The sequence below is a fragment of the Neolamprologus multifasciatus genome, chromosome 18, assembly GCF_963576455.1.
Source record: "Neolamprologus multifasciatus chromosome 18, fNeoMul1.2, whole genome shotgun sequence".
Lineage (NCBI taxonomy): Eukaryota > Metazoa > Chordata > Actinopteri > Cichliformes > Cichlidae > Neolamprologus > Neolamprologus multifasciatus.
In genome coordinates, this window is record NC_140456.1 from 4,508,623 (window position 1) to 4,536,405 (window position 27,783).

The window sequence follows — 27,783 nt, forward strand, 5'->3', positions numbered from 1 at the left end:
TGCTAGAAATAAATAAATAATAAAATTGTAAACATGCAGCTGTATGTTAGAAGTCAAAGGGTCCTTAAGTCTTCTGTAAATTGACGGGGATCAAATGAAGGACACAAGTATCTATTCTTACTCTAATAAATGCTGCTTTAATATCCAACAGACTATTTTCCTTCCTCATCAGCAGTAAACAGCTCGACTGCGTCTGTGCATTTGTGTCCTCCATACTTGTTTACACAGACATCTCAGGCTTGATGCCACGATGCAGTGTAGAAACCTGACAACCCTCTGACTCATGTTCAAATGTTCAAGGACATTTCTCAGGATCATGTATGACCCCTTTTTGACATTTGGACTTTCATTAATAATATTTGTGTTTCTGAGTCATTTTTGTGGAGACTTCTGTCCAACGTAGTGTCCAAATGAAGCCTGAAGCTTTTCTTCACCCTCTTGTCAGATGGTCAGCAACAAAACTCTGTTCCAACCAATGTCTGATAAGAGATGAGACACAGCAGCTGAGCAAATGATCATTTCATGCTGAAGACATCCTCAGACACAATTAAATACATACATAAACACAGCCTGGTGCCAATAACACAGCTAATGACACTGCTGTATCACTGGCTTTACTGATTAAAGACCATATCTGAAGGAAATCTTTGAACACAACAGAAAGTGACCTTTTAAACCTGCGACACTGATGCTGCATTCAAGGACCATTAAAAACATCTGAAAGGACTTAAGAACATGAAGAAAATGTGACTTGTTTCTCTGTAATGAAGCTGTTTTAGTGAAGAAAGTTGAAAGGTCACAGAGCGACTGCTGAATCTTCTGCTCTAAACATGAACTCTGAACTTTGTGATGCTTCAGGAGGAAAACTGCTTCAGTTATTCTCTCAGATTAGTTTCATATTTTCTGCATCAGATTTGAGTGAGATCCTGGAATGAAGACAGAAGAAAAGACTTTGTTCAAAGTTTGATTTATAGTCAAACCTTCCAGTTTATTCACACAATAAAACATCAACACAATGTATGAATTCATTCATTAAAATCACAGTTTTTCCTCATTTGTTTGATGATTTTGACAAAAACAAACACAAACACACACACATGGTCTGCCATACTCATGAAGAGAAATGTGGACATTTTTCAATACAAATATTCCAGAAGTGATATGGGTTCTACCCATATCACTCATGGGAAGGGTCGCCACTATAAAAATGATGATCTTGCCAAAAATAAATTACTTATTTTTAATGATCCCTAACAAACCATCACAAGATTGGTTCAGATCTCTGGATTCACATATTTCTAAATTCCTTTGGAAAGATAACCCCCGCGCATCAGCTTAAAAACGCTACAAAGAACCAAGGATAGAGGAGGATTAGATCTGCCTAATTTTCACCAATACTTCTTAGCCAACAGGCTTCAGTTCATCTCAGAATGGTTAAAATGTACCCTCTTAGATGAGCCCTGGCTAGATGTTGAACAGGCACTATGCAATGATCTAGAGATTTCAGACCTACCATTTATTAGCTCAAACATCAAAAGACATGAATGCTTTAAAAGCATCAACATCAGCTTTTCTCTGACAGCATGGTGGGAGTTTCTAAAAATAACGGAGTCTTCATTAATCCCATGCAAACGTACACCTATCTGGAATAACCCTGACATATTACAAAACAAAAATATGATTAATTTCCCAGAATGGAGTTGTAAAGGAATTAAATACTTAGAACATATATTAGAGGGAACAGAATTTATTCCATTTGACAGACTAGTTACACAATATGGGATCAACAAGAAAAGATTTTTAGAATATCAACAAATTAAATCCATAGTAAAAAAGAAATTTAACCTCAGTCAAGTTGAATTACAAACACCACCAAGTGTGGTTCAATTTCTTACTCTTAAATCCCCCAAACGATTATCTAAAATATACAGAACACTTTCTAAAATAGATGAATCAATATCCCTTCCTATTGCAAAGTGGGAAGCAGATTTATCAGTCAGCTTAGACCAAAACGTCTGGTCTCAGATTTGCTTAAAAACCTTTAAATTGATTAAAAATCCCAATCTGCAATTAATACAATACAAAATACTGCATAGAGTGCACTATACAGGTCATCGAATGTTTAAGATGGGCTTTACATCCGCCAACAACTGCTCACACTGTCAAGGCAATACACCAGACAGTTACATCCACGCTCTTTGGTTCTGTCCACCAGTGCAGAAGTTTTGGCACGAGATATGTGAAGACTTATCAAAGTGTCTGAAATGTAAAATTCCAACCTCCCCTTTAGTATGCTTGTTGGGAAATTTGGATGATGTCACTACAGAAATTAATACAGTCCACATGGTTTTTATTGCCCTATGCATCGCCAAGAAAACGGTCCTCATGAACTGGAAAAATAAAAATAATCTTAATTCTAGCCAATATAGAAACTATCTAATAGATCACACTAGTCTCGATATAGCCTCTGCCACCACATTAGATCAATCCCTCTGGGCTCCTTTGATCGGCTCCATCACCTAGCGGGGGTAGGGGGTCGTGGTTTGGTCCCGCCTTGGCTATTGTGGTTGATGTGGAGGTTGGGATGGGCTTAGGGCACCTGGAGGACCCCTAGAGACGTTATCCCTGGAGGGCTTAACCCGGGGGTTGTGTTCATAACCTGGTTAGTGGCTCTGGTCGCTCTCAGAGGTTGTTCTCCTCGTGGCCGCGTGCAGCGGGGCTGGAGGATGGTCTGTGCTGGTGGACGTAGGTTACTGGCCTGGTGGCCTGGCTGCCCCTGAGTGGATCCGGGGCGGGCGTGGGGGTTTGGGGTTCGGGGGTGCTTCGCCTCTGTGCTGGGGCTCTGGCTGGGCCTTGGGGGCTTCGGTCCTCGTCGGTGTGTCGCCGAGGTTGTGGGTGCACGGGGGCTCAGCCCTGGCGCAGGGGGCCTCTTGTGCATCGGCCTAACCGGGGGGCTCTTGAACTGGCAGGGAGGTTGTTCCATCTTTGCAGGAGTCCACTCTGCAGGTGGGGGAGAGACATAGGAGAGGTGGAGAATAAACTTAACCTGGGTGTCTGTGTCTTGTGTAGTCTGGGAGATGATTGAATGTTGGGGTGGGTACAGTTTCCTCTGCGGTGGGGTAGGATGGGCTGCCCCGGGTCCTGTGGGGCTTGGCGGTGCTGCTGCCGTAGGCCCCGGTCTGGATGGGCCTGGGCTCCCTTGCCTTGGTGGATACCAGAGGACGGGGGTGCATATTGGGGTCAGCGGGGGAGCTGGCCCTAGGGAGGGACACCCTCCCCTCCCTTCTTTTCCTCCCCATCCCCGGCTGCCTCCCTCTTCCCGCTCCACCACACCCACCCACACAGGTAGGGCTTTGGGGTGCGGGTGTGTCACCAGGGTGCAGGGGAGACATTCCCCCCCCCCCTCTGTCCTCTTCTGGCCACCTGTGCCTCAATTTTATCTCACAACTTAGACATCCACATTACTTACACTCTCATAACACACACACATATATATATATATATATAGGGCCTTGAGGGTGGGCACGTTAACGGCGTCCAGTAGACGGTCTGAGTATTCAAACCTACCTCTGGCGCCGGTGCCCACCTCTCAATTTTAAATCCATGTAGACATTGAGGGTTCTCGGGAGGGGCCGTGCTAACACCTGCTGCTCTCTGGCAGCAGCACCATGCTCTCCCTTGTTTTAAATACACTTTAGAGCAACACGCAGCAACACTACACTTGAGCGGGAGGAGGGAGGTATGGGGTCTTAACACACCCCCGTTCTCTGCTAGCCATCGGGGCGGGGGGGCTGGGAAGAGATGCTGGCTGTCCGATTTGCCTCCCTGCTGCTGCGGAGCCTGGGGCGGTCTGCTTGCCTCCACCCCGGAGGGAAGGGTAACATCTCTTGGGTCTGGGTGCCGTTTCCATCTCTGGGGGCGAGGATACCTGGACCCGGGGTATAGAGTATGTTTGGGGAGTGTGATTGTGTGTACATGTCCATTTACGTTTATTCCTACGTTGGGTGAGTGCTGAGTGTTTGTATATGTGTGCATGAGGGTGGGAATGCATGTCTGTGTCTGTGTGTGCCTGTTTGTCTGCGTCTATATGTCAGGTCGGGTCTTAGACTCCACCTCTCTAGGAACTCCCAGGCCCTCCAAGTGTGGAGGCCTGTCTCCCCTCACCACACTCCCTGCCGGTGACTGATGCCCTCAGGGGTCGGTGCATTGTTGGTTCTTGGTGTCCAGGGCTGGGCACTCAGGTCATGTGCCAGCTCACTTCCGATGGCTACTTGGTGGGGCCTGGCGCCTGCTGCTCGGTCAGGCCTCTTCCGGGGCGCGGGGGGCCCTCGGGCCTCCGGCCTCTGTGCCTGCGGCTCGGTTAACTCTGGCGCAGCTGGCTGCCGGCAGAGCCGGCGGGCACGCCGGTGCAGCCCCCTCTAGCTTCTGCCCGGTGGCTACTGGGTGACCCCTCGTCTGGGGATCCTCAGCCCTTCCCATGAAGGTGGCACGGATGCCCCTCCGGTGGTCCTCCTTGGGCTCTTGCACTCTGGGGCCTCTGGATGTCTGGGGCCTGGATCTCCTCCATGCCTGCTTCATGCCCTGGGGGACGGGGCTATGGCTCTCTACATCCTCTTGCAGACCATTACATGGGGAAACCATTTGAATACAAGCGCGCCGATCCACACAGGTGTGCACACGGGTGTTCACTGTTCGTAGACTTAAATCACACCTTTCTTGGCTGCTACTTCAAAGCACATTGTGCGCTGTCTGTCCTGCGTGCTGCACAACAACATTCAATGTTTAGTATTTACTGCTGTTTATACTTAGCTAGATTAATGCGATGGTGTTGTGTATAGTATGTTGCATTGTTTTGTTTTTTTTGCTTGTTTTCTATTCTTTTTCTCTCAACAGGTGATCCCGGAGATATTTTTTCTTCCCCCCTTTCTCACTGTCCCTCTCACCTTCTGTTTTTCTTTTCCTTCCTCTTTCTTTCTCCCTTTCCTATCCCTCACTCATGTCTGTCCCGTCTGTAAAAACTGAAAATAAAATAAATAATAAAAACAAAGGTCGATCAAATGGACCAATACGGCAATGCCATGATGATCCATTTGGCAAAATAAATCCATTGGGTATCCTTGTTGGTCTTCAGACAACAATTCTGACGGCTAAAGAACCAAATGGGACAGACAAAAAAAAAAAAAAAAACAAAACAAAACAAAAAAAAAAATATTCCAGAAACATTTAGAGGATAGAGAAGTTTACATTTTCATGTGGAGAAATATTTTAGTAAATCAAAATGATGATGAGCAGTGATAGCCTCCATAAACAGTCACAGGAAAGATCTCCTTTAAAAACTCAGAAACATCAAGAGAACAACTAGAAGATGTGGAGGTACCACCCATAATGTTTGACTGACAGCTGATCTCTGTGCAGAAATGATGGAGAGAAAATAAAATGAAACTAAAATACAGATTTAAACCCACAATATGAAAGACTTCAGTCTATTTCACTTTAATCAACTCAGCAGTGTCTCCATAATTATAGTAAACCATCAGTCCAGCATAGAGCGGCTGAGTGAATGTGGTCTGGACTCTGTGGAGGAGAGTCATGGTTTCAGAGACGCTGTAGAAGGACAAAATACCTGCTCTGTGATCCAGGTACACTCCTACTCTGGAGGAACGAGGACCTGAGACACGAGTTTTGATTTTGTTGTACCAAAATGTATAACTGTTGTTGTCACAATCTAATGACCAAGATTTGTCATTACCTCCAAATGCATATTCAATACCCCCTCCTTTTCTGCTGATATTCTTGTATGCGACTGCTACATCAACTCCTCTCCCTCTCCACTCCACCTCCCAGTAACAACGTCCAGTCAGACTCTCTCTACTCAGGACCTGCCACCAATAAGTGAATCTGTCTGGATGATCAGAATAAGGCTGGTCTTCAATAATTAATGTTACTTTTCTGTTCCCCTCTGATAATAACAGCTGTTTGTTTGCTGTGTTTGGATCCAGTGTGATTTCACATGAATATTTTAAGAATCCAGCTCTGGTCTTTGGCTCTGGTGGATCTGACAGTGAAACATCCACTTCAGTGACTGTCAGTGAGATGTTTGTCCATTCCTCTCTCAGAATGTCCTGTAGTTTATCTCTGACCTCTGACACAGCTGCTGTCACATCCTCAAAGTAGCTCAGAGGACGGATATTGATGCTGGATGAGTCTGTAGACTCACTGAGTGCTGACAGTGAGGGGTAGTTGTGTAGAAACTGGATGTGATCCTCTGTGTGTGAGAGCTGCTTCAGCTCAGCATCTTTCCTCTTCAGCTCAGTGATCTCCTGCTCCAGCTTCTCCTGAAGCTCTTTGACTCGACTCACTTCAGTTTCCTGCTGGGATCTGATCTGCTGCTTCACATCAGAGCTTCTTTTCTGGATGAGATGGATCAGCTCAGTGAAGATCTTCTCACTGTGCTCCACTGTTTGATCAGCAGACTGATTGATGGCCTCCACCTCCTGTTGAAGCAGCTTCACATCTTTCTCTCTGTCCTGGATTCTCTGCTGGATGTTTTGTCGACTCACCTCCAGCTCTCTCTGCCTCTCAGTCCTTTCTGCTGCAGCTGAGACTGTGTCGTGGCCTTTATGTTCATCCACAGAGCAGAGATAACAGATACTCTGCTGATCAGTACGGCAGAACATCTTCATCACCTCATCATGACGAGAGCAGATGTTCTCCTGGAGCTTCTTGGAGGGCTCCACCAGCTTGTGTTTCTTTAATGGAGCCACATCATAATGAGGCTGAAGGTGTTTCTCACAGTAAGATGCCAGACAGACTAAACAGGACTTGAAGGCTTTCATTTTTCTTCCAGTGCAGACATCACAGGCCACATCTTCAGGTCCAGCATAGCAGTGATCAGCAGGAGCAGCTTGGAGTCCAGTCTTCTTCAGCTCCTCCACTAAATCTGCTAACATGGTGTTTTTCACCAGGACAGGCCTCGCTGTGAAAGTCTGTCTGCACTGAGGGCAGCTGTAGATTTTCTTCTTTTCCTCTTCATCCCAGAAGCTTTTAATACAGTTCCTGCAGTAGCTGTGTCCACAGGGAATAGTCACCGGATCCTTCAGTAGATCCAAACAGACTGAACAGCAGATTTTTGTTTGATCCATTTGATTCATGTGCTGTGCCGTTTCACCGTCTCTCAGTGACTGTCAGACAGTTTCACTTCCTCTGAACAGAAACAACCTCTGTGCTCTGAAGGGAAACAGATCTCTGCTCTTTTTCACCTCCTACAGGAAATGAGGCTCACCAGCAACTGCATTTACACCATGTTGTTTAGACCCATCCTGATACAGACTCATCTGTGAAGGGAGGCACTAAAAATATCTTGGCAGCGTGACAATGAGTTGTTTATAAGAGCCAGGGTATGGCTGCAGTTCTACTGTGCAGTCACAGACACACTCTGTTCTATCCAAAGTTTTGTAGAATTCAAAATGTGATTTGAGTTTTCCGATCTCCTTGCTGTGCAGCTTTACCCTCACTGACTGACACTTTCTGAGTTCTGTAGGAAAAAAAATTGCTACTCGTGTTCACATCTTAAAGGAAATGAGACTTACTGCATATACACCATAAATTTTAGATACACCCTAATACAGATTGGTCTGTAAATGGTAGATACGACAAGTCATAAAATCACGAGGCACTGTTTTCAGGGTGTGTTATGTTTGCATTACAGTGTGCTGTAACAACTGCGACCTAGTTAATCTTTGATAGATGGACCTGGAGATTTGACATTTCGAATGCAACAACCAGGGACTTTGTATTTGTTATGTTTTTAAAATCTTTATCAAAATTAATGAAGCTATAATGAATTAAGATCACACTTTAAATGTTAAATCGTTTCAATGTTAGTTTCTTCCTGCACTTTGTGAATCAGACACGGCTCCTGTTGATCTCTTACACAAAATGAGGCTCTTTAGCAACTATGTAAACACCATGCATTTTCAATACAGGCTTAAACAAACTTGTCTGTAAAGGGAATGTAACAAAGAGTCATAAAGAGCTTAATTTGTGACAGGCAGGGTGTGCTATGTTTTCTTTATATCATACAATAACAACAGTGACCTAGTTACACTTTGGTTGTTGGACTTGTTGGAGCTGTAACATTCAGCATGTACAGTGTTGGGAAGGTTACTTTTAAAATGTATTCCATTACAGATTACAGAACACATGCCCCAAAATGTATTCTGTAACGTATTCCGTTACGTTACTCAATGAGAGTAACGTATTCTGAATACTTTGGATTACTTAATATATTATCATGCTGTTTACAACTACGTGAATGTACTATTGCTGTGATTTATTACTGTTACTGAAGGTCCGCGGCTCCGAACCGTAGTAAAGGGACCTCTGGCTAATACGGTGGGTTCTGTGTTGGGCTCGTAGCCGAAAACTAGCTTTACTCTTTTGTCTGGGTCAACCTTGTTAGCCAGAGACAGAGAGAGGCGTTGAAAGGCTGCTCCAACGGAACTTATTGTTTCAGAGGAAAACACGAACACGGTGTACAGTCGAGTCTTAATAGCTTACTTACAACTGGGCTCGTCAGGCTCTCTTCTTGGCTGCAGTGGTTATTATTATATTTACATGCTTCCAGCTCCCGTTTTTGCTCGATGACAGCTCGTACTTTTCCTTTTTCTCCCTCCCTCGCTCACAGACACATAACGTGTATGGCAGTCCATTCTCCCTGCAGCACGGACTACACTGCCTATGATGCTACATTCTTTAGAGCTATACCTGTAGCATTCTGCCTGTTAGCTTAGCACGACAACAACAAAGAGGCCTCTCTCACCCAGGAAACACGCAGAGAGAGAGCGGCACCCTGTAACCATGGCAACCGTAACGCCGCCTGGAACAACAGAACGTAGCTGTCAAACAAAACCCAAACAGTCCTGACCCGCCACAATATGAAACAGGGAAGTACCGCCGTGTAATCCATTTATTTCAACAAAGTAACTGTATTCTAAATACCACCTTTTTAAACGGTAACTGTAACGGAATACAGTTACTCATATTTTGTATTTTAAATACGTAACGGCGGTACATGTATTCCGTTACTCCCCAACACTGAGCATGTAACACCGGGGGATTGTGTGTTTTTAATATTTTTCAAAACCTAAGCAAAAAAAAATTGTGTTTCAATGAATAAAGACCAAACTTTATATTTAGAAACATCTTCATCTAAGTTCTTTCCCACACTTTGAGAATGAGGCATGGGTACAACTGTACAGTAACACTGTAACAAATCAAACTCATTTTTAGATGAGAAGACTGTATGAGAAGCATTACACCAGAGATTTTATATGTATTTTGTCTATTTAACACAAATCTAAACTTTGATGTCGTCATGGTCCTGGGTCATTAGACCCAGTGTTTGTGTTTAATATTGGTATCATCTGCTGCTTCACATCAGAGCTTCTTTTCTGTTTCTCACAGTAAAAGATCAAAAATGCCAAACATGACTTGAAGGCTTTCATTTTTCTCCCAGTGCAGACATCACAGGCCACATCTTCAGGTCCAGCATAGCAGTGATCAGCAGGAGCAGCTTGGAGTCCAGTCTTCTTCAGCTGCTCCACTAAATCTGCTAACATGGTGTTTTTCTCCAGGACAGGCCTCGCTGTGAAAGTCTGTCTGCACTGAGGGCAGCTGTAGATTTTCTTCTTTTCCTCTCCATCCCAGAAGCTTTTAATACAGTTCATGCAGTAGCTGTGTCCACAGGGAATAGTCATCGGCTCCTTCAGTTCTTCAAGATCTCTGCTCTTGTTCACCTCCTACAGGAAATGCTGTTTAGACCCATCCTGATCAAACACATCTGTGAAGGGAGGCTCTAAAGAAAGATTCTGACAGAGATACAAATGGCATTTAAGGAAGGCAATGTTTGTGTTTGTCTGATGTGTTTGTCTGATTTGCAGGAGCACGCAGCAATACGTTTGACCCAGTTAAACTTTGATACAGTGGGATGCAAAAGTTTGGGCAACCTTGTTAATAGTCATTATTTTTCTGTATAAATCGTTGGTTGTTACAATAAAAAATGTCAGTTAAATATATCATATAGGAGACACACACAGTGATATTTGAGAAGTGAAATGAAGTTTAATGGATTTACAGAAAGTGTGCAATAAATGTTTAAACAAAATCAGGCAGGTGCATAAATTTTGGCACTGTTGTCATTTTATTGATTCCAAAACCTTTAGAACTAATTATTGGAACTCAAATTGGCTTAGTAAGCTCAGTGACCCCTGACCTACATTTACAGGTGAATCCAATAATGAGAAATAGTATTTAAGGGGGTCAATTGTAAGTTTCCCTCCTCTTTTAATTTTCTCTGAAGAGTAGCAACATGGGGGTCTCAAAACAACTCTCCAATGACCTGAAGACAAAGACTGTTCACCATCATGGTTTAGGGGAAGGACACAGAAAGTTGTCTCAGAGATTTAAGCTGTCTGTTTCCACAGTTAGGAACATATTGAGAACATGGGAGACCACAGGCTCAGTTCAAGTTAAGGCTCGAAGTGGCAGACCAAGAAAAATCTCGGATAGACAGAAGCGACGAATGGTGAGAACAGTCAGAGTCAACACACAGACCAGCACCAAAGACCTACAACATCATCTTGCAGCAGATGGAGTCACTGTGCAACGTTCAACCATTTCAGGCACTTTACACAAGGAGATGCTGTAAGCGAGAGTGATGCAGAGGAAGCCTTTTCTCCACCCACAGCACAAACAGAGCCGCTTGAGGTTTGCTAAAGCACATTTGGACAAGCCAGCTTCATTCTGGAATAAGGTGCTGTGGGCTGATGAAACTAAAAATGAGCTATTTGGGCATAACAAGGGGTGTTATGCATGGAGGAATAAGAACACAGCATTCCAAGAAAAACACCTGCTGCCTACAGTAAAATATGGTGGTGGCTCCATCATGCTGTGGGGCTGTGTGACCAGTGCAGGGACTGGGAATCTTGTCAAAGTTGAGGGACACATGGATTCCACTCAGTATCAGCAGATCCTGGAGATGTCCAGGAATCAGTGACAAAGCTGAAGCTGCGCCGGGGCTGGATCTTTCAACAAGACAACGACCCGAAACACTACTCAAAATCCACTAAGGCTTTCATGCAGAGGAACAAGTACAACGTTCTGGAACGGCCATCTCAGTCCAGACCTGAAAATTACTGAAAATCTGTGGTGTGAGTTAAAGAGAGCTGTCCATGCTCGGAAGCCATCAAACCTGAATGAACTAGTGATGTGTTGTAAAGAGGAATGGTCCAAAATACCTTCAACCACAATCCAGACTCTCATTGGAACCTACAGGAAGCGTTTAGAGGCTGTAATTTCTGCAAAAGGCGGATCTACTAAATATTGATTTCATTTCGTTTTTTGTGGTGTCCAAATTTATGCACCTGCCTGATTTTGTTTAAACATTTATTGCACACTTTCTGTAAATCCAATAAACTTCATTTCACTTCTCAAATATCACTGTGTGTGTCTCCTATATGATATATTTAACTGATGTTTTTTATCGTAACAACCAACGATTTATACAGGAAAATAATAACTATTAACAAGGTTGCCCAAACTTTTGCATCCCACTGTAATTTTACACAAAACACCAGTTTATGTTTAAATTATTTAAAATGTTCAGCAAACTTAATGTAGTTCTAATGAATAAAAATGCATTGTGTGATCCTCTTGCACTGAATCTGTGAGACACTGTAAGATGAGCCCTCAGTTGTCATAAATCTGGTCCCACATCCATGACAACAAGAGAGATGTCCTCGATGTGGCGTCATGCAGGAAAAAAAACAAAGCACAAATAACATCACATGATGAGGCCTGTGGGTGGTTTAAACTGCTGGGAAGTGATGAAAGAACAGCACTTTCTTTGAAGGATCAGTGGAGTTATTGCCCTCCTCCTCTACAGAGCGATAGTTTCTCTACTTGAACACAAACGGCCTCCTTCCTTTTGTCAAACAGCCTGTCTGTTTCTCAGGATCTGTACATTGTCCTCAACACCGTATAACAACTTACTTATTCTGGATTGAGAGTCCAGACAGTCAGAAAAATGGAGGGATTTAAAGAGGAGACTTTCTTGATTTTCAGTAGCCGAATGACTGAATTAAATTCAAGAACAATAAAGACAAGCGTCTTTAAAGATGACTCAAAAACAGTTGTAGGAGCAGTTTTATGAACCATGTTCTGTTAATATACTGACTAACCAGCAGCAACACTCTGACTCAGCGTTTCCATCTGTGTTTATTTCCATCTTTACATGAAAAACATGATCTGAACAGTGAGTGATAACTTCAGGTAAACAAATGTACTCATATTGTGTGGTATACTATGATACTATCAATCCATCCATTCGCTTCCGCTTATCCTTTTCAGGGTCGCAGGGGGCGATGGAGCCTATACCAGCTGTCATAGGGCGAGAGGCGGGGTACACCCTGGACAGGTCGCCAGTCTGTCGCAGGGCCAACACACAGGGACAGACAACCATTCACGCTCACATTCACACCTAGTGGCAATTTGGATTATCCAATTAACCTATCCCCACAAGCTGCATGTCTTTGGATGGTGGGAGGAAGCCGGAGTACCCGGAGGGAACCCACGCAAACACGGGGAGAACATGCAAACTCCACACAGAAAGACCCCGGGTTCATCCCTGATGGTGGAATTGAACTCAGGACCTTCTTGCTGTGCGGCAACAGTACTAACCACCGTGCCACCGTGCTGCACCGTGATGCTAACTTATTGTAAATATATACTGCTTAAGAGCAACACAGCAAATCAAAGAGTCACAACTATAAACATCCAATGATGAAACACACGTGATGCATTTAAAGTTTAATTGTAAAATATTCTCTGTAATGTAAATTGTTCTGCTCTCTGACAAACCATCAGAGGTGCAGCACGTGTATCATTTGGTGTTTGAAGCAGAAACAAAAGCAAAGAGTTAAAGGAAGACACATTTGAAGAAGAAGGAAAATGAAAACAAGACGTCACTGAGCAACAACCTGACAGAACGAGAGCCAACAGTTTACTATCAGAACTGAGGCTGATCATTAACAGGGAGCAGCAGGTAACAAGGTCATCAGCAGTGGAGGAAAGTATGGAAGTAATACTCAGCTTCATATTTGAAGATACTCGAGTATCTTAGCTGCAGGTCTGGAACAATGGTTTTATTTCCTTTCCCATTAAACATCTCACACAGCCCCTCATCTGTGACCCTTAGCAAACCCACTGGATATCTACCTGTACATAAAGGAGATCAGATCAGTTCCATCTAGACCAGCTGTAACAGGAAAATGCTGCTTACACTTTGATGCATCACTTTCAGTTTGTCATATAAGACAATATATCAGATTGAGGCATTATTTTCCTGCAGTGAGTAAATCTACTTTGTACTTTACTCTTTTCTTTTAGGTAAAGGGTCTAAACAGTACTTGTACACTGTGGAAATCCCATAAGAACGTCTCCTGAACTCTGAAAAATAACAAAACAAAGACTAAAAGGAGGTCATGGGTGCTGATGATGATGAGGATGAGGAGGAGGAGTAGCATGCATTTAAAAAGTGACTGATGTCCTAGAATACAACAGAACAGTGTCTCTACAAACTTATAAAAACATGACAGTCTTGCATTAGTTTGTATTCTTATGATTTCAAAAAACGAGGGAAAAATCTCCTTGAAATCCACAATTCCTTTTTGTTATTTCTTAGTGTGTGACGTATTTTATTGCCTTTATGATTGGTGCAAACAGTTTCCTGATTCATAATGGAAATAGATTTTAGACACAGGAGGAACACGCAGTGATCAGCAGGAGCAGCTTGGAGTCCAGTCTTCTTCACACTGAGGAGGGACATATATGCAGGAACAGTTGTCATAACTGTTACAACCACCAGATGGCGAAAGAGTCCCACTGCAACTTTAAGCCATGAAGGATGTGTCTTGATGTTTGCTTGTGATAAATCTGCTTTATGTGAGTCTTTTTCAGAAAGTAACAGTAATATGTCTGATTATATGTCTTTAATCAGTAAAGTCTCGCTTTGCTAGAAATAAATAAAATCGGAGGAAATCTTTGAACACAACAGAAAGTGACCTTTTAAACCTGCGACACTGATGCTGCATTCAAGGACCATTACAAACATCTGAAAGGACTTAAGAACATGAAGAAAATGTGACTTGTTTCTCTGTAATGAAGCTGTTTTAGTGAAGAAAGTTGAAAGGTCACAGAGCGACTGCTGAATCTTCTGCTCTAAACATGAACTCTGAACTTTGTGATGCTTCAGGAGGAAAACTGCTTCAGTTATTCTCTCAGATTAGTTTCATATTTTCTGCATCAGATTTGAGTGAGATCCTGGAATGAAGACAGAAGAAAAGACTTTGTTCAAAGTTTGATTTATAGTCAAACCTTCCAGTTTATTCACACAATAAAACATCAACACAATATATGAATTCATTCATTAAAATCACAGTTTTTCCTCATTTGTTTGATGATTTTGACAAAAACAAACACAAACACACACACATGGTCTGCCATACTCATAAAGAGAAATGTCGACATTTTTCAATACAAATATTCCAGAAACATTTAGAGGATAGAGAAGTTTACATTTTCATGTGGAGAAATATTTTAGTAAATCAAAATGATGATGAGCAGTGATAGCCTCCATAAACAGTCACAGGAAAGATCTCCTTTAAAAACTCAGAAACATCAAGAGAACAACTAGAAGATGTGGAGGTACCACCCATAATGTTTGACTGACAGCTGATCTCTGTGCAGAAATGATGGAGAGAAAATAAAATGAAACTAAAATACAGATTTAAACCCACAATATGAAAGACTTCAGTCTATTTCACTTTAATCAACTCAGCAGTGGCTCCACTATAGTAAACCATCAGTCCAGCATAGAGCGGCTGAGTGAATGTGGTCTGGACTCTGTGGAGGAGAGTCATGGTTTCAGAGACGCTGTAGAAGGACAAAATACCTGCTCTGTGATCCAGGTACACTCCTACTCTGGAGGAACGAGGACCTGAGACAGGAGTTTCAATGTTGTTGTACCGAAATATATAACTGCTGATGTAATAATCTAATGACCAAGATTTGTCATTCCATCCAAATCCACATTCATATCCTTTTCTGCTGATATTCTTGTATGCGACTGCTACTCGAACTCCTCCCCTTCCCCACTCCACCTCCCAGTAACAACGTCCAGTCAGACTCTCTCTACTCAGGACCTGACACCTGTCAGTGAATCTGTCTGGATGATCAGAATAAGACTGTTGTTGATTCACTGCTGTTACTTTTCTGTTCCCCTCTGATAATAACAGCTGTTTGTTTGCTGTGTTTGGATCCAGTGTGATTTCACATGAATATTTTAAGAATCCAGCTCTGGTCTTTGGCTCTGGTTGTGGCAGTAAAACATCCACTTCAGTGACTGTCAGTGAGATGTTTGTCCATCCCTCTCTCAGAATGTCCTGTAGTTTATCTCTGACCTCTGACACAGCTGCTGTCACATCCTCAAAGTAGCTCAGAGGACGGATATTGATGCTGGATGAGTCTGTAGACTCACTGAGTGCTGACAGTGAGGGGTAGTTGTGTAGAAACTGGATGTGATCCTCTGTGTGTGAGAGCTGCTTCAGCTCAGCATCTTTCCTCTTCAGCTCAGTGATCTCCTGCTCCAGCTTCTCCTGAAGCTCTTTGACTCGACTCACTTCAGTTTCCTGCTGGGATCTGATCTGCTGCTTCACATCAGAGCTTCTTTTCTGGATGAGATGGATCAGCTCAGTGAAGATCTTCTCACTGTGCTCCACTGTTTGATCAGCAGACTGATTGATGGCCTCCACCTCCTGTTGAAGCAGCTTCACATCTTTCTCTCTGTCCTGGATTCTCTGCTGGATGTTTTGTCGACTCACCTCCAGCTCTCTCTGCCTCTCAGTCCTTTCTGCTGCAGCTGAGACTGTGTCGTGGCCTTTATGTTCTTCCACAGGGCAGAGATAACAGATACTCTGCTGATCAGTACGGCAGAACATCTTCATCACCTCATCATGACGAGAGCAGATGTTCTCCTGGAGCTTCTTGGAGGGCTCCACCAGCTTGTGTTTCTTTAACTGAGCTGCTACATAATGAGGCTGAAGGTGTTTCTCACAGTAAGATGTCAAACAGAATAAACAGGACTTGAATGCTTTCATTTTTCTTCCAGTGCAGACATCACAGGCCACATCTTCAGGTCCAGCATAGCAGTGATCAGCAGGAGCAGCTTGGAGTCCAGTCTTCTTCAGCTCCTCCACTAAATCTGCTAACATGGTGTTTTTCACCAGGACAGGCCTCGCTGTGAAAGTCTGTCTGCACTGAGGGCAGCTGTAGATTTTCTTCTTTTCCTCTTCATCCCAGAAGCTTTTAATACAGTTCATGCAGTAGCTGTGTCCACAGGGAATAGCCACCGGATCCTTCAGTAGATCCAAACAGACTGAACAGCAGAATTTTGTTTGATCCATTTGATTCATGTGCTGTGCCGTTTCACCGTCTCTCAGTGACTGTCAGACAGTTTCACTTCCTCTGAACAGAAACAACCTCTGTGCTCTGAAGGGAAACAGATCTCTGCTCTTTTTCACCTCCTACAGGAAATGAGGCTCACCAGCAACTGCATTTACACCATGTTGTTTAGACCCATCCTGATACAGACACATCTGTGAAGGGAGGCAACAACAAGTCATAAATGCTTATTTCATCAGTGCCAGGGTTTGTTATGTTTGATTTACAATATGCAGTTAAAACTGTGACCTAGCTAACCTTGTTAACTAGTAACTTAGCCTATATGAAATGCCTTGTGGCGATGATTTAAGTAAGGTAAAACTTTATTGGTATAGTACCTTTTGAGATAATAACAAAGCGCTCCATGATAAGGATGGTTACACCCTTGTGCACAGGTGTCAAAACTCCAGTCCTTGAGGTCCTGAAAGTTTTACATCTGTCGCTGCTCCAACACACCTCAATAAAATTAGATCAATTAGCAAGAGCCCTGACTGCATACTGAGGTGGCAATTCAGCCATTAGATTCATGTTATAGCAGCTCATGAATGAACGTGGCACAATCAAAGCATTTTTATTGTTGAAGAACATTTTTTCCAAACACTTTCATTTAAAACTAGAAAATGCATTTTCTGAAGAAACTGCAGTGTGAATGCTGACAACTGAACATTTTGAGTTGAAATAATTGCTGAATGTTAAGTTAAAAATGTTGAGGTTTAGGGGTTCCCACCTCAGCATGTAGTCAAGACTCTTGCTAATGACCTACTCATTTTATTCAGGTGTGTTGCAGCAGGGACACATGTAAAAGTTTCAGGACTTTGACACCCCTGCCCTTGTGGATTAAACAGGAAGGATTTTGTACCATAAGACGGGACAAAACAGCTGATGAATTTGTTACACTCTTAACTCATCTAAACAAGGCATTTTGTAGAGGGTACAGCAGCCATGGCAGTTTTTCTAGAAACAACTAATCTCACGTGTTGACTTTTTCTCAAAATAAGCATGGCAACAACTGTCTACAATAAATCAAACATATGTTTTACTCATTATGTAAGAATTGTTATACAAATGACCAGTGCCAAGTAGGGCTGATACAAATGATGATTATTATCGTCAACTAGTCACCGATTATTTTTGCGATTAGTTGACTGATCAGATCATGCATCCATTGGACGCACAGCTTACTGCACTAGCATGACCCATCATCCAAATCCGGGGAAAAGGCCTCCGAAGGATGCCGCCCCTGAATTTGGACAGAGCTACGATGCCGGAGACTGCTTCTTCTTCTTTTGCCTTTAACGGCAGCTGGCATCCTTGAACACGCATTGCTGCCATCTTCTGTTTCAGTCCGTTATTACACTCTTAAATCCTACTGCTTATTCCTGTGTCTTTCAGGATCTTACAAAGCTTCAAACGACGCGTCGACTATTAAATTAGTGGTCTACGATTTTGATAAACGACGTAATAATGACTAGTCGACTAATCTTGGCAGCCCTAATGCCAAGTGTACTGTGGTGTAAAAAAGTCGTTAACTGTATGCTTGCTTCACCTACTTTGCTTTAGTATTTTACTTTCCTAACTGTACATCCAAAGCTTTGCTCACTGCAGCTGTATTGCGCAGTTATGTTACACCCTTGAAAACAAGTGATTCTCTCATGCAGTAGTTTAATGCAATGAAAAATGAACATAAGTAATTCACATTGCGTACTGCTCGATGTCACACAGTGGAAGAAAGAGCTAATTAATAACCCAAAAATAACAAATGAGTGCTTACTATTTGTATCTGAACATGTTTCCGTACAAAATAGATAACAATAGAAACGTTTGTAGCTCCTGCCGTTAGCTTAATGGCCATTGTGCAACTGAGGTTCAAAACCGCGGTCTACCCACTAAAAACTATAATAAAATGTTTCTGAAGCTCACAAAATAACGAAAGACCAGGCACGTGCAAAGGGGGGGGCTAGAGGGGCTTGAGCACCCGCCCCTTTCCTGATGGGTGCCCAAAGTGCCCTTTTGTTGAGGCAACGTTTTAAAAATATAATAATTTTTTTTTATGTGTGTGTGCGTGCGGAGTCCTGTCTGTGCCCCTCAACAATAATATTTAACTATTAATCACAGTTTTGCTAAATAAAAGGATCTGGCTTGCATCAGTCACATGATCACATTTAACCAATGATCGCCCTTGACGGCAGAACGCGCTGGTTACGAGCCGGGAACGAGCTCACAAAGAGCACGCGCATTTTTAGCGGTCCGGAGCTGTAGGAGAAACAAGTTAACTCAGAGACACAGACTTACTATATTTCTTCCATACAGACTGATGCGACAAAACCAGTAAGTAGGTGTACAGCGTACACTGTAGTGTATATTACACAGGAGTATTAGCTTATTACGTACACGTTGGTAAGCTGTCTTGTGGCAACTGACGAACTGAAACAAACGAGGGTGCTGTGTGTGCAACAGCGCGACAAACATTACCTGTCCTTTTATTAACTGCACAGGTAGTGCTGGTCATAGCTGCTGGCTACCTGTGCAAGGCTGTCATGGGTCTGTAGCTCTGTCACCGTTTTAGGGAACATATTTAGTTTTAAAGTAAGTTACAGGGCTTTTCCTGCCTTTCTGGTGGGATTATATTTCACTAAAAAACGATCTAATATGCATGTCCACATAATTATGCATTATTATAATATTTTAAAAAACACACGCTGTATTTTAAAGAACATACATTAAGAAGCAGATTATATTAGATCTATATTTTAAATAAGACAAAATTTGGATTTTACAGCAGTAAAATTATTGTATCTTCACAGTTTAAAAATGTAATAAGCTTTGCCCCTGCACAGAGTGGATAGTGAAACAAATGGAATCATCATAAATACATTAATTCATATTTATTACTTCCCCCTCCTCATTGCTTTATTATTGTAGCTCTAGTAATAAATAATAATGTAAGGATTCTGAATCAGCACAGTGATGCCCATAGTATATACAGTATTCTGAAGAAGGTCTAAAATGTCACTGTGTGTTCGTGCATGTGTTTGTTTTATGTATATGGATTTTTTTCAATTTCAATTCAATTCAATTCAATTTTATTTATATAGCGCCAAATCACAACAAAAGTCGCCTCAAGGCGCTTCATAGATACAGAGAAAAGCCCAACAATCATATGACCCCCTATGAGCAAGCACTTTGGCGACAGTGGGAAGGAAAAACTCCCTTTTAACAGGAAGAAACCTCCGGCAGAACCAGGCTCAGGGAGGGGCGGCCATCTGCTGCGACCGGTTGGGGTGAGAGAAGGAAGACAGGATAAAAGACATGCTGTGGAAGAGAGACAGAGGTTAATAACAGATATGATTCAATACAGAGAGGTCTGTTAACACATAGTGAGCGAGAAAGGTGACTGGAAAGGAAAAACTCAATGCATCATGGGAATCCCCGGCAGCCTACATCTATTGCAGCATAACTAAGGGAGGATTCAGGGTCACCTGGTCCAGCCCTAACTATATGCTTTAGCAAAAAGGAAAGTTTTAAGCCTAATCTTAAAAGTAGAGATAGTGTCTGTCTCCCGAATCCAAACTGGAAGCTGGTTCCACAGAAGAGGGGCCTGAAAACTGAAGGCTCTCCCTCCCATTCTACTTTTAAATACTCTAGGAACAACAAGTAGGCCTGCAGAGCGGGAGCGAAGTGCTCTAATAGGGTAATATGGTACTACAAGGTCATTAAGATAAGATGGGGCCTGATTATTTAAGACCTTGTATGTGAGGAGCAGGATTTTGAATTCAATTCTGGATTTAACAGGAAGCCAATGAAGGGAAGCCAAAACAGGAGAAATATGCTCTCTCTTTCTAGTCCCTGTCAGTACTCTTGCTGCAGCATTTTGGATTAACTGAAGGCTTTTCAGTGAGTTTTTTGGACATCCTGATAATAATGAATTGCAGTAGTCCAGCCTGGAAGTAATAAATGCATGAACTAGTTTTTCAGCGTCACTCTGAGACAGGATATTTCTAATTTTAGAGATGTTGCGCAAATGGAAGAACGCAGTCTTACATATTTGTTTAATATATGCGTTGAAGGACATATCCTGGTCAAAAATGACTCCAAGGTTCCTCACAGTGTTACTGGAGGCCAAGGTAATGCCGTCCAGAGTAAGAATCTGGTTAGATACCATATTTCTAAGCTTTTCAGCGCCGAGTACAATGACCTCAGTTTTATCTGAGTTAAGAAGCAGAAAGTTAGTGGCCATCCAAGTCTTTATGTCTTTAAGACATTCCTGCAGTTTAACTAATTGGTGTGTGTTATCTGGCTTCATGGACAGATAGAGCTGGGTGTCATCTGCATAGCAGTGAAAATGTATGCTATGTCTTCTAATGATGCTGCCTAGGGGAAGCATGTATAATGTAAACAGAATTGGTCCTAGCACTGAACCCTGTGGAACTCCATAATTAACCTCAGTGTGTGAAGAGGACTCTCCATTTACATGCACAAATTGGAGTCTATTAGATAGATATGATACAAACCACTGCAGTGCAGTACCTGTAATACCTACAGCATGTTCTAATCGCTCTAATAGGATATTATGGTCAACAGTATCGAATGCTGCACTAAGGTCAAGAAGGACAAGCACAGAGATGAGTTCACTGTCAGAGGCCATAAGAAGATCATTTGTAACCTTCACTAAAGCTGTTTCTGTGCTGTGATGAGCTCTGAAACCTGACTGAAACTCTTCAAATAAACCATTCCTCTGCAGATGATCTGTTAGCTGTTTGACAACTACTCTTTCAAGGATTTTTGATATGAAAGGAAGGTTGGAGATTGGCCTATAATTAGCTAAGACTGCTGGGTCTAGAGATGCTTTTTGAGTAAAGGTTTAACTGCAGCCACCTTGAAGGCCTGTGGTACATAGCCGATTATTAGAGATAGGTTGATCATATATAAGATCGAAGAATTAATTAATGGCAGGACTTCTTTGAGCAGTTTTGTAGGAATGGGGTCTAAAAGACACGTTGATGGTTTGGAGGAAGTAATTATTGAAGTTAACTCAGAAAGATCGATTGGAGAAAAAGAGTCTAACTTAACATCAATGGTACTAAGAGTAGCTGTAGATAATATTACATCTGTGGGATGATTATTGGTAATTTTTTCTCTAATGATAAAAATTTTATTTGTGAAGAAGTTCATGAAGTCATCACTAGTTAACGTTAAAGGGATGGTTGGCTCAAAAGAGCTCTGACTTTTTGTCAGCCTGGCTACAGTGCTGAAGAGAAACCTGGGGTTGTTCTTATTTTCTTCAATCAGTGATGAGTAGTAAGCTGTTCTGGCTTTGCGGAGGGCTTTCTTATAAAGCAACAAACTATTTCTCCAGGCTAAATGATGATCCTCTAAATTTGTGACACGCCATTTCCTCTCCAGATTACGAGTCATCTGCTTTAGGGTACGTGTTTGAGAATTATACCACGGGGTCAGGTACTTCTGATTAGAGACCTTAGTTTTCACTGGAGCTACAGTATCCAGAGTCGTACGTAGTGAGGAGGTGAAATTATTAACAAGATAATCGACCTCTGTTGGAGTAGCGTTCAGATAGCTGCTCTGCTCTGTGTTGGTACAGGGCATTGACGATGATAACAGTGGCTGGATTATATTCTTAAACTTAGTTACAGTGCTTTCAGAAAGACATCTACTTTGATAAAGTCCACTCTCCACTGCTGCGTAATCAATTATTGTAAATGTAAATGTTATCAAGAAATGATCAGACAGGAGAGGGTTTTCAGGAAACACTGTTAAATGTTCAGTTTCTATGCCATATGTTAAAACAAGATCTAGAGTGTGATTAAAGTGGTGGGTGGGTTCTTTTACATTTTGAGAGAAACCAATTGAGTCTAACAACAGATTAAATGCCATGTTGAGGCTGTCATTTTTAGCATCTACATGGATGTTAAAATCACCCACAATAATTATTTTATCTGAGCTCAGAACTAAATTAGATATAAAGTCTGAGAAATCAGACAGAAACTCTGTGTAAGGCCCAGGTGGACGATAGATGATAACAAGTAAGACTGGTTTCTGAGTTTCACAGCTGGGGTGGACAATGTTAAGCATCAGGCTTTCAAATGAATTAAAAGTCTGTCTTGGTCTTTCATTAATTAATAGACTGGTGTGAAAAATTGCTGCCACACCGCCCCCTCGACCTGTGCTTCGAGATTTCTGGTAGTTAGAATGACTCGGGGGTGTTGATTCATTTAAACTAACATAATCATCCTGCTGCAACCAGGTTTCTGTAAGGCAGAGTAAATCAATTTGTTGATCAATTATTAAGTCATGTACTAACAGAGACTTGGAGGAGAGAGACCTAATATTTAATAATCCACATTTCACTGTTTTACTCTTTGGTTCAGGTGTGGATACTGTATTGTTCTTTCTTTGTAAATGTTTAAGTTGTTTGTTGCTGGTTTTTAAATTATTACTCATGATATAACATTGTCCAGACATGCCTGGTAAGGACATTAGGAGGAAACAGTAGGAGCTGTGTGAGGCTACTAAAGGCAGGGCTATAACATTTTTCTGTCATCATTTTATTATAGATTAAGTGCAAGAGTTGTTAGGTGTGGATAATTAGATTATAGTTTATTGCAATAGCAAGTTGTGCCTTGTTCTCAGATAGACAGCAAGTGGAGAGTGATATATGAAATGATGGGATGGAAGGAAGAAGCAAAGAGTGATTCACAGGCACAGCCTACATTATTTCTCACAGTTTTTTGTTGCCTTATGGTTCCAAGCGCTGTCACCAATCTTTGCATTTTGTTATTATCTCATGATACTTGTTTAATCAGCTACCATCTCTCCTATGGACTTTTTACTGTCTACAGTCTCAGATCAACACAGCCCTGCCCTATTAGATTCTTGATGAATGTGTGTTGTTGTTATTCAGCCTGGTTCAATGTGCCCCTTTTTAACTTTGAGCACCCGCCCCTTTAAACCTCTTTGCACGGCCCTGCGAAAGACTACCTATAAAATATCTCAACAACGTACAGAGTATAAAATATCATGTTTTGATAACCATTACCTTAAAACACGGGGGAAAGAATGACGAGGGTGATTTTGAGATGCTTCTCTTCTGCAGTAGTTTTGTAATGAGGAGAGAGAGCGGGAAAGCCCCCTGGTAGAGAATGAAGCCATTACCAATCGATCCCAGAAAAGACTTACTAGCCGATTACTGATGTACAGATCGCAGTTCTCTTGAATCAAATGACAACCATTAATGCAACATGAAAAATAACCAATTTAAAACAATTTCGTACTGTATTTACATTGTTTTCATGATTATGCATTTGTATTAACTGAGTGCCTTTTTTTTTATTTTTTACTGTCAGCTCTTTTAGTACGAAATCAACTTATGAATAACACCTGTATGGAGTCTTTTGGTACTGCTAAGGGGCTATAAGGGTAGTTTCCCACCCTGTCACAGTTACAGCAGCACTTTGTATCATCCACAGTCTTGTATAATTTTGGTGCATTGTTGTATTGTTTGGTTATATTTTTGAAAAATTGAAAACGAAAAACTTTTTGTTATTCGTGAATGTATTTTACTGTATTTATTACCAGTGCAAATAATTCAATTATTCATAATGGACACTCCAGTTTACAAAAAACTTGAAGGAATTTAAAATTTAACAAATTATAGGTAAAAAGATCAAAACTAGCCATTTAAATCCTGCTTCAGTTTTAGCAAATCTTAAAAAGAATATTCAACATAAAAATGTAAACACAGCTGCAGATATTTTCCTATAGCAGAACATCTTTATCACCTCATCATAACCGGACTTGAAGGCTTTCATTTTTCTTCCAGTGCAGACATCACAGGCCACATCTTCAGGTCCAGCATAGCAGTGATCAGCAGGAGCAGCTTGGAGTCCAGTCTTCTTCAGCTCCTCCACTAAATCTACTTACATGGTGTTTTCCATCAGGACATGTCTCGGTGTGAAAGTCTGTCTGCACTGAGGGCAGCTGTAGATTTTCTTCTCTTCATCCCAGAAGCTTTTAATACAGTTCATGCAGTAGCTGTGTCCACAGGGAATAGTCACCGGATCCTTCAGTAGATCCAAACAGATCAAAATAGAATCTTATTTCGTCCATCTGATTTCCTTGCTGCACTATTTCACTTGTTTTCAGTGACTTTTGAACAAATAGGTGAGAGTACATTTTAATGTGCAGCCTCAGAAGGCGAACTCATGTTACTTATGAAACAGGACATAAATAGGCATTATATCCAGATCTGAAACAAATTAAAACAATGCTTTGAACACACTTCAGATCTGAAAAGGGAAAAAAACTCATGCTGGATATCTGAGCTGATATGAACTGAGTACTATGTTAGGAACCAAAGGATTTCACATCATATGATGGAAGTGAAAACTGAATTGAACTGAATCTCCACCCAGGTCACAAAAACATAATGTCTGGTGAGGTTTTTCAGGGGGGGTTATGATTAAAATGCAACACCGCAACCTAGGGGAATTTCACCGCTATGAAATATAAAGATTGTAGTTTCAAACAAGCCAAACAAATGATAACGCTCGAATACACTACTGATGCAGACTGGTTTCAATATCAAAATACTTTTATTCAATATATTTGTTAAAAACAAACAAACAAATACAAATAAAACAGAAGTTAAAACAAGTGCAGCATGAATCAGTATAAAGGTTGACTGTGAAGTAAAACAACCAAATATTGAGCTGGACTTACCAGTAGCTGAGGACCATGGGGAGAAACAAACCAACCACCTATATACACAAGGTGGTGTAAAACAAAAGAAATGTGGAAAACAACCCACTGGCATGAAGGCCCCACGGCTACTGGCTTATCCTACTTTTAAACCTCTAATAGGACACTTACCACCAGGCTCATTGCTCACAGTCATACCAGAAGAACTACTAAAATCTACTCCAAGCATATTAAAACATCACACATGCTTTTAAAACAAAGAAAATAAAAAATACACAAGTCAAATAGTAATTTACACTCCACAGGTGAATGATGGTTGTTATAACTGATCCTAGCACAAACACACTAAAAGAATACAGCATGGGGCCATCTGTGGCGACTGGAGCAAGTCAAACAGACAAATAGCAGATGTAAGCAGACACCAGCAAGACACACGGGAAAGAGATCGAACCCAACGACGTAGGCAAAACAGAAATATAAGAATCAGAATCGTGTTTATTGGCCATGTATATGTGCCGTAGATGGTGACTCTCAAGCACAGCAATGTAAATCACACACACACACGCTGTGTGAAGCCTTGAGAAATGAACGTTTTGTGAACCACTTGGCTGGAAGACTCAACTGCTTCTAGGTGCACATGGAGTAAAGGCAGGAAAGGCACACACACAAGCTAGCTGCTTACCCTAACCATCAAAAATGAATGCCTAACCCTGACCCTGACCCTAAACCTAACCATAACCTAATTGTAACCCTGACACTAAAACCAAATTTTGAGTCTCAAAAATGCCTTCAAACACATGGGGACTGGGATTTTGTGTCACGGTCGGACGGTCCTTCCGGACGACTCTGCTTGTGTTTATGTTTTCTGTGTGTGTTTGCTTCTCCCTCTCTCCCTCCCCGGTCCTCGGGGCTGTTTACGGAAGTGCGCGCCGTGGGAGAGGCGTGTCCTGGCGACTGTCGTCATTGGGAGTCCCTCTTCGCTGTTGCTGGCCCACCTGCAGCTGATTACCTGACCAGCCGTTGGTAATCATTCCTCCCGGCTAGACAGAGGTATTTAACCTGGACTCGCGGCGACAGTCGACGTGGGATTATTACTCCGAGCTGGTATAGTCCGTGCGAGCAGTGTGAGCTTGTTATTCGGCGAGCGTGTGGCTAACGGTGGATTTTCCTTCTTCCTCCAGGAGGGGCGAGCGGAGAAGCGAGTTGGGGAGCACACACACTAAGGGAGTTACAACACGGAACGCACTGGGAGCAAGGGACGAGCACGATTGGAAAAATTGCACTTTTGAGTGAATTGTTGGACTTGCCTGTCTGTTTCACTGTAAATAAACGCACTGTGTTTCTGTGAAGAAGAACCGCGCCTGGGTCCCTCTTTTCCGTGACATTTTGGTCCCTGTGAGGCCTGTTTGTCCCCATGAGTATAGTAAACTACCAAGTTTTGGTCCCAACGAAGATGTTAATACCCGCCCACTCTCTCTCTCTCTCTCTCACACACACACACACACACCAAATTAAGGATTGTACATTAACATATGTTATTGTGGAAACTGCTATCCGGACCATACTGAATTTAACCAGATAAATATTTGATATAGTGAGAGAAAGAGAGTAAATGACAAACAGCCATTATAATTCATCATACATTGAGAGTAGCAGACAAATCAATAAAACACTTCTTCCAATTAATCTAATAATTCATTCAACGTCCATCTGTTTGTTTTTTTATGAGCTTTGTTTGATTTGATAAGTATCTGAGGCTGAGACCACAGGACTGTAAAATCAAATAAATATTATGCTGAAAAGTCCAAAAGATTCAATAATCTGAATGAATGTTGTCTTGTTTCAGGATACATAATACCTGCTGTTATCTAAAGACACATCTGCTTACCTGTATCTTTTGCTTGTTTCTCCTTTTCTGTTTTTTTCTAAACCGAGGACTCGATGGCTTTGACCTTTTCTTGTCCATTTTTGTCCATCAGCAATTTTTCACTCCAGCATCAACACCTAATAGACCTACACCTTGTGGCCCCGAGAGACAAAGCAGCACGTACAAACTCCAAAACATGTACAAAACACAACGGAAGTGCTCCAGGATGCTAGGGGCAATGTTGGGCTTTGTATGTGATTTGTCTCTAGGGGCCACCGTATATATTTATATGTAAACATATATAAATAAAACCAGAATTGTTTTTACATTAGTAATTCCTTTTGTGCATAATTTCATATTTTTGTTGATAATAAATTAATTAAAGCAACAAAACAACCTGAAGCGCCGGTTAGGAGCCGAAAGAGCCGGTTCTCTAAAAAGAGCTGGAATTTCCATCACTAGCCCTGTGGTGTTCAGGTGTATAACGTGGTGTTCAGGTGTATAACGTGGTGTTCAGGTGTATAACGTGGTGTTCAGGTGTATAACGTGGTGTTCAGGTGTATAACGTGGTGTGGAGGTGTGTCTGCAGCAGCACCGAGGTCCTCAGCTGATTTTAATTTCAAATATGTGTCTTGGGCGTAACT

At 41.9% G+C, this 27,783-nt stretch overlaps 1 protein-coding gene and 1 long non-coding RNA gene across 4 annotated transcripts; one reads left to right on the forward strand and one right to left on the reverse strand.

Moving 5' to 3' along the window:
- Nucleotides 1-5,298: 5,298 nt before the first annotated feature.
- On the reverse strand, nucleotides 5,299-23,810 carry LOC146497116 (tripartite motif-containing protein 16-like). Of its 3 annotated transcripts, none has more exons than XM_085140742.1 (2): nucleotides 15,261-17,161; nucleotides 5,299-5,879 (listed from the first exon to the last, which is right to left on the reverse strand). In XM_085140742.1, the coding sequence occupies exons 1-2, from the start codon at nucleotides 16,527-16,529 to the stop codon at nucleotides 5,484-5,486; spliced, it is 1,665 nt and encodes a 554-aa protein (XP_084996868.1). In that variant the 5' UTR covers nucleotides 16,530-17,161; the 3' UTR covers nucleotides 5,299-5,483. The 3 variants fall into 3 exon arrangements, with proteins under 3 accessions (XP_084996868.1, XP_084996866.1, XP_084996867.1); XM_085140741.1 differs by lacking the exon at nucleotides 5,299-5,879 and adding an exon at nucleotides 23,612-23,810 and having other exon boundaries at nucleotides 14,416-16,712; XM_085140740.1 differs by lacking the exon at nucleotides 15,261-17,161 and having other exon boundaries at nucleotides 5,299-7,453.
- A 101-nt stretch (nucleotides 23,811-23,911) lies between these two features.
- Nucleotides 23,912-27,464, forward strand: LOC146497117 (uncharacterized). Its single transcript, XR_014870716.1, has 2 exons — nucleotides 23,912-26,376; nucleotides 26,454-27,464. It is a non-coding gene; the product is annotated as an uncharacterized LOC146497117 (long non-coding RNA).
- The last annotated feature ends 319 nt before the right edge of the window (nucleotides 27,465-27,783 follow it).